The sequence below is a fragment of the Penaeus vannamei genome, chromosome 9 (genome assembly GCF_042767895.1).
Source record: "Penaeus vannamei isolate JL-2024 chromosome 9, ASM4276789v1, whole genome shotgun sequence".
In the NCBI taxonomy this organism is placed as follows: domain Eukaryota; kingdom Metazoa; phylum Arthropoda; class Malacostraca; order Decapoda; family Penaeidae; genus Penaeus; species Penaeus vannamei.
In genome coordinates, this window is record NC_091557.1 from 34,069,203 (window position 1) to 34,076,702 (window position 7,500).

Below are 7,500 nucleotides of genomic sequence, written 5' to 3' on the forward strand. Positions count from 1 at the left end.
CACCCCCTTTTCCCCCTTCCTCTTCCTCCCTAGGGCACCCTTCCTCCTTCCCCCTGTCCGCAATCCCCTTTCCCCTTCCCCCTAGGCCACCCCCTTTTCCTCTTCCTCCTCCCTCCCGCCCGCAATCCTCCCTTCCCCCTTCCCCCGTCCCCCACCCCCTTCCCCCACCCCCCCTGGAAGGCCAGAGATTGGTCGCATTAGGAAGGAACACGTCTTCAGACTCCTCGCTCCGGGAACTGGTCGGAGAACACGCATATCCTTACATCTTTTATGAGCGTAATAAACCGGTGTGTGCGTATAGGTTGCACGCGCGTACGCTTGGTACAGCCATGCACGTACATCGCCGCATGATTAACTGTACGACTTTATTTTTTTTTCTCCTTTTATTTCCTCTTTCGTTTTTTTATTTACCTCCCTCCGTCCTTTCTTTTCTTCCTCTCTCTCTCTCTCTCTCTCTCTCTCTCTCTCTCTCTCTCTCTCTCTCTCTCTCTCTCTCTCTCTCTCTCTCTCTCTCTCTCTCTCTCTCTCTCTCTCTCGCCAAATTCCAAATCTTCCTTAAAGTCACTCCTCTCCCACGCTAGACCTTAGGTCCACCCCCTCCCACTCCTCCTCTTCCTCCTTAACTTCCCCCATCTTCCTGGCTCCTTATCCCCTTCCCTTCCTCCCCTATTCCCCTTTTCTCTCTCTGAGTCCCCTTTCCCTTCCCCTCCCGTTCCTGTTCCTCATCCTCCCTGCCTCTTTTACGTCTTCTCAATTTCCTCTTCCCCATCTCCCGTTTCTCTTTCAATTCTTTCCCTTTCCTCTAAATGCCTCCTTCCCCTCCATTTCCCCTTCCTAATCTCCCATTCCTCTTTCAAATCTTTCCCCTTCCCTTAACCTCTTTCCTCTTAAACTCCCTTTCTCCCCCATTTCCCTTCCCAATCTCCCATTCCTCTTTCAATTCTTTCCTTCCCTTAACCCCTTCCCCCATTTCCCTTCCCAATCTCCCATTCCCCTTTCAAATCTTTCCCCTTCCCTTAACCCCTTTCCTCTTAAAGCCCCTTCCTCCCCCATTTCCCTTCCCCATCTCCCATTCCTCTTTCAATTCTTTCCCCTTCCCTTAACCCCTTCCCCCATTTCCCCTTCCCAATCTCCCATTCCCTTTCAAATCTTTTCCCTTTCCAACCCCTTTCCTCTAAAGCCCCCTTCCTTCCATTTCCCTTCCCAATCTCCATTCCTCTTTCAAATCTTTCCCTTCCCTTAATCCCTTTCCTCTTTAAGCCCCTTCCTCCCCATTTCCTTCCCCATCTCCCATTCCTCTTTCAATTCTTTCCCCTCCCTTAACCCCTTTCCTCTTAAAGCCCCTTCCCTCCATTTTCCTTCCCAATCTCCCATTCCTCTTTCAATTCTTTCCCCTTCCCTCTTAAACTCCCCCCCTATTTCCCCTTCCCAATCTCCCATTCTCCTTTCAAATCTTTCCCCTTCCCTTAACCCCTTTCCTCTTAAAGCCCCTTCCCCCCATTTCCCCTTCCTCTTTCAAATCTTTCCCCTTTCCTTAACCCCTTTCCTCTTAAAGCCCCCTTCCCCTCCAATTCTCCCTCTCCCCCCACCCCTCTTTCCTTTAAATCCTCTTTTATATTCCAAGTGACTCTATTCCCCCGCAGCCACGTGGAAGGCGATCTCAGGAGTAAGGTGCAAGGGGAACGCGCGGGCGGACGAAACACGAGCAGAGTTATGATGTAGAATATTGTTATTGTCATTATTAACGTTAATGCCGTTGTTTTTATTGTTGTTGTTGTTGTTGGTGGTGTAATTATTATTATTATTATTTTTTTTAATTGTTATTATTATTATTATTGTTGTTGTTGTTGTTGTTGTTATTATTATTAATATTATTATTATCATTATTATTGTTACTGTTATCGTTATTTTCATTTCTTCTTCTACTACTACAACTCTTCCTCCTCCTCTACTACTACATTTTTTTTCTTATTCTTCTTCTTATTAATATTAACGTTATTATTATTATTATCATTATTATTATTACTGTCATTATTATTATTAGTCAGTATTATTATTACTGTCATTATTATTATTATTTCTACTTCTACTACTACTCTTCCTCCTCCTCTACTATTACTATTCTTCTTATTAGTAGTAGTATTAACATTAACATTATTATCATTACTATTATTCTTACTAAACAATGGCGATGGTGATGATGATGATAATAATTATCGTTATTATTGTTTTTATTATTGGTATTATTATCATTGCTATTATTATTATTATTATCATTGCTATTATTATTATTATTATTATTATCATTGCTATTATTATTATTATTATTATCATTATTATTAATGTTATTATTGTTATTATTGGGATTATTGTTATTATTATTATCATTATCATTATCATTATGAATAATATTATTGTCATTGCTATCGTTATTATTAGTATCATTTTTGCTACTTGTAATAGTATGAGTAGTAGTAGTATCACTGTTATCATTATGACCATTTTTATCATCATCGTATCTATCATATTATCATCCTTCCACTATCACCATCATTATCGTATCCATCACCATTCCTCGCATTATTCACTCCCCCCTTCCTGCCGCCATTAACCGGCCGCCCTCTTCTCATTCCTCCTGCAGAAGGAAAAGGACAACAACGTAGGAGAAGGAGAAGGAGAAGCAGAAGAAGCAGGCGAAGCAGGAGGCGCAGGAGACGAGCAGGAGCAGCAGCAGCAGCCTCCTCGAATCCTCGTGGCTGTCCTCCTGGCGGGTTCCTGGTCGCCCTTCCTGCGAGAGATCCTCCAAGGACTCGAGGATCAGGATTATCCGAAGGACAGAATGGGCGTCTGGATTCATGCGAAGGTGAGGGAGGAGGGAAGAGAGGAGGAGGGAGGAAGGAGAAAAAGGAGGAGAGGGAGGGAGGGAGGAAGGAGGAAAGGGAGGGAAGGAGGGAAGAGGAATAGGAGGGAGGAGAGGGAAAGGAGGGGAGAGGAGGAGGGAGGAAGTAGGAAAGAAGGTAGGAGAGGAGGAGGAAATAGGGGAGGAGAGAAGAAAGAAGAAGGAGGAAGGTTGGGGGAGCGAGAGAGAGAGAGAGAGAGAGAGAGAGAGAGAGAGAGAGAGAGAGAGAGAGAGAGAGAGAGAGAGAGAGAGAGAGAGAGAGAGAGAGAGATAGAGAGTGAGAGAGAGAGAGAGAGAGAGAGAGAGAGAGAGAGAGAGAGAGAGAGAGAGAGAGAGAGAGAGAGAGAGAGAGATGATAGGAAGGAGAGAGAGATAGAGATAGGGAAGGAGAGAGATAGAGATAGGGAAGGAGAGAGATAGAGATAGGGAAGGAGAGAGATAGAGATAGGGAAGGAGAGAGATAGAGATAGGGAAGGAGAGAGATAGAGATAGGGAAGGAGAGAGATAGAGATAGGGAAGGAGAGAGATAGAGATAGGGAAGGGAGAGAGATAGAGATAGGGAAGGAGAGAGATAGAGATAGGGAAGGGAGAGAGATAGAGATAGGGAAGCGAGAGATATAGAGATAGGGGAAGGAGAGATATAGAGATAGGGAAGGAGAGAGAAAGAGAGAGAGAGAGAGAAAGAAAGAGAGAGAGAGAAAGCGACAGAAAGCGAGAAAAAGAAAGAGAGAGAAAGCGACAGAAAGCGAGAAAGAGAGAGAGAGAAAAAGAAAGAAAGATAGAGAAAGAGAGAGAGAGAGAGAGAGAAAGAGACAGAGAGAGAGAGAGAGAGAGAGAGAGAGAGAGAGAGAGAAAGAGAGAGAGAGGGAGAGGGAGAAAGACAGAGAGAGAAAGAGAGAGAGAGGGAGAGAGAGAAAGAGAGAGAGGGAGAAAGAGAGAGAGAAATAGAGAGGGAGAAGAGAGAAATAGAGAGAGAGAAATGGAGAGAGAGAGAGAGAAATAGAGAGAGAGAAATAGAGAGAGAGAAATAGAGAGAGAGAGAGAAATAGAGAGAGAGAATATAGAGAGAGAGAATATAGAGAAATATAGAGAAAATATAGAGAGAGAGAAATATAGAGGAGAGAGAAATATAGAGAGAGAGAAATATAGAGAGAGAGAAAGATTGAGAGAGTGAAATAGAGAGAGAGAAAGAGAGAGAGAGAGAAAGAGAGAGAGAGAGAAAGAGAGAGAGAGAGAAAGAGAGAGAGAGAGAAAGAGAGAGAGAGAGAAAGAGAGAGAGAGAGAGAGAGAGAGAGAGACAGAGAGAGAGAGAGAGAGAGAGAGAGAGAGAGAGAGACAGAGAGAGACAGACAGACAGACAGACAGAGAGAGAAACACAGATAGAGGTAGAGATAAAAAATAGAGACAGAGATAGATAGACAGACAATAGATAGACAATAAACAGATAGGTAACTAAATACACTGAAAATGAGAGCCAGAACGGAGGCAGGGAATTAGTGAGATATGAAGAGAGTCTGAGCTTTGTGCCGGGAGAGTTATAGCTATCCTTCAAAGCCATAAATTTGGTTTATGTCCAGTACGTGAAGGGTTCACTGTGTCCGTTTAGAGTACTCTGTGTTTTAACTCGCTGCGTAAAACCAGTTCGTATTTCTTGATATTTCTAGATTTCTGTTATCATTATTGGTATTTTTATTTGTCTTTATTCTTCCTTTTCTTGTTGTTGTTGTTTTTATTATTATTATTATTATTTTTATTATTATCATTATCATTATTATTGTTCTTATTATTACTACTATTATTATTATTATTATTATTATTATTATTATTATTATTATAATTATTATTATTATTATTATTATTATTATTATTATTATTATTATTATTATTATTATTATTATTATTATTATTATATTATCATTACCTCCGCTAAAGAGATTATGTTTTGGGTAACGTTGGTTAGATTGTTTGTTCGTGGTTAGCAAGATAACTCAAAAAGTTATAAACAGCTTTTTACCAGAGGTGTCTTGGGCCAGCTTAGATAACATTAAATTTTGGTGCTTGATTCGGATCCAGGATTTTTTTTTAAGGATTCATTAGCATTGCGAGATAGAGAAACACGGACGTCACGACCAGTGTACTTGAAAAGAGGTTATATTAATTTAATTCTTCAAGTGTGAATATTTTTATTTCATTATTGATCATGTTGCCTTGACAGAGTTATGCGCTCTCTGAGTATTTTTATTTATTATTATTATTACAATTACTATTATCATTATCGTCACTGTTATTATCATTGCATTATGTTGAAATTACTATCAATATCCGTACTGTGATAAGGAAAATTATTTTATTATTGTTGCTCCCTTTACTAGTACAAATGCTATTTTTATTCTTTCATTGCTATCATCATATATATATATATATATATATATATATATATATATATATATATATATATATTATCCTATTTTCTTGCTATCTGTGTCATTGTTGTAATAACATATTTTATCGCGGTTATTATTATCATTATTATTGCTGTTGTTGTTGTTGTTCGTGTTATTATTATTATCATTATTACTAGTCATCATATTGATAATAATAGTTATGAAAAAAGTCATTATTATTTTCATTAGTTATTGTTTTTATTTGTATCATAATTACTTTTATTAGTAGTAGGTAATGTCATAATCATCGTTATACTCATTAATACTATCACCTCTGATGTCATTATTGGTATGATCATTATGATTAGTAGAAACCACGGTGTTTAATAGCAGAAGAAAATAGTGAGACGGCTGTTTCGTAATTTTGTTGATCATACTTGCTAATTATCATCATCTTTATCCTTACTGCCACCTTCATGATTATTGTAACGTATCAGAATTGCTGTTAGTATTGTCATTATTAGCCTTGTTATTGCCATTATCAGTAGTAAGAACAGTAATTGCAATGACAATGTATTCAGTATAACAGGGATACAGGAGAGAATAACTGATGGCATCATCAACAAGGAGCACATGCTGATGGATTGATCGATGAAAAAGTAACCGAAGATAAAGAAATAAAATGGGGTGAGATCTTCGCGATACAAGGCTGGCTACATTCCAGATGCGAAAAAAGTGGTGTAGTATTTTAAAGTCTGAGCATAACGGTCGTGTTTTGGTGAGTATTTGTAGGCAGAAAAATGGGTAAAGTGGTGAAAAAATCATGACTATGTTCACTTCAACTCCCTCGAGAAATCGACCATGGGAGACAGTAGAATTGCCCTCAGAGAAAATATTAAAACATATCTAAAGTTTGCATGAATTCTGACAGCTTATATTGCCTGCCAGACCAGATTGCAACATGTGAAACCGAGCTGAGTAAACAGCCAGGGCCAAGTGCTTTCAACGCCACTGGAGCCAGGCGAGGCATGAGGAACAGTTAAAAGCCGCTCCGACTGACGACAGACGGTGCAAGGAAACAGAAGCCTCAGGCAGGTCAACAGTCCTACAATCAGAATAGCGTTTCAGTTTTGGGAAGTATGCATTCATCAAACGGCTTGCCAGTGAAACGATTACCGAAACAGCGTTCATGTAGGTCTTCCTTTTGATATTGGCCACGCAGTGAAGTGCAAGAAGGGAGGGTTTGTTTACGTAGGTCATATCAACGCACGGGGTGGAAAAGCCCAAACGCTGCGAGAAAATCGCCATTCCGGGACAGCCACCGGCAGGCGAACTCATCAATCGAAGCAGGAGTCGACCTCAAAGATTCGTCGACAGCGAGCCTTCTACGACGTTTGAATCTTCGACTCTGTGACTCATTCTCATCTGAGTTTATACCTTACCAGCACCTCATTAGAGAACAAAATAAAAAAAATCTGGGGCGTTTTCAGAAAGAAGCCAAAATACAGAACACGGACCTTTCACAACCACACAGTATATATATATATATATATATGATTATATATAGATATAGTTTTTTTTTTTTATATATAACCGAGGCCATTTCTTGCTAACCAAGTCCTACTACAATTACGTCCTCGACTGAAGTGTCCCCTGTCGTCCACACCTCTCCGATCTGCTCTACTTGGCCAAAGAAGGAACTCGATCCTCGTGAACGCGGCCAAGGGAGTGAATGCAACGCGATGTGGTTAAGGCTTGGGTTAAGTATAGACTAATGGGAAAATGCGCCGCCATGACTGTGTCGAGAGGACTGGAGGCCTTGTTGTAGTTCCGAAGAATAGTTTCAGTTCGATTATCATTAGGATTGGTATTCGTATTAGTATTGATGTTTGTTTTAGTTAGCATTCGTGGGAGTAGTGATAGTGCTAATGGTTTTAGTAGAAGCTGTAGTAGTAAGTTTAGGTGAAAGTAATTTACTAACTAATGATAACTAGAAGAACCCGTAGAAATTTTATGGAACTAAAAATAAAAAGGTACTAGTCGTCCTTCCTCCATTTTTCTTTCCCTCTTCTTCTCCCTTACTTTTTCCCTCTCTCTCTTTTTCTTCCCCTCCCTCTCTTCCTCCACCCCCCCTCTCTCTCTCTCTCTCTCTCTCTCTCTCTCTCTCTCTCTCTCTCTCTCTCTCTCTCTCTCTCTCTCTCTCTCACTCACTCTCTC

General features: G+C 40.2%; 1 protein-coding gene across 2 annotated transcripts in view; it reads left to right on the top strand.

Moving 5' to 3' along the window:
- LOC113813273 (multifunctional procollagen lysine hydroxylase and glycosyltransferase LH3) overlaps positions 1 to 7,500 on the top strand; it is a 116,424-nt gene that overhangs the window by 19,738 nt on the left and 89,186 nt on the right. For both annotated transcript variants that reach the window (XM_070125616.1, XM_070125617.1), the window contains exon 7: positions 2,642 to 2,863. In XM_070125616.1, the coding sequence (XP_069981717.1) occupies positions 2,642 to 2,863 (222 nt within the window). The remainder of the gene's footprint in view (positions 1 to 2,641; positions 2,864 to 7,500) is intronic.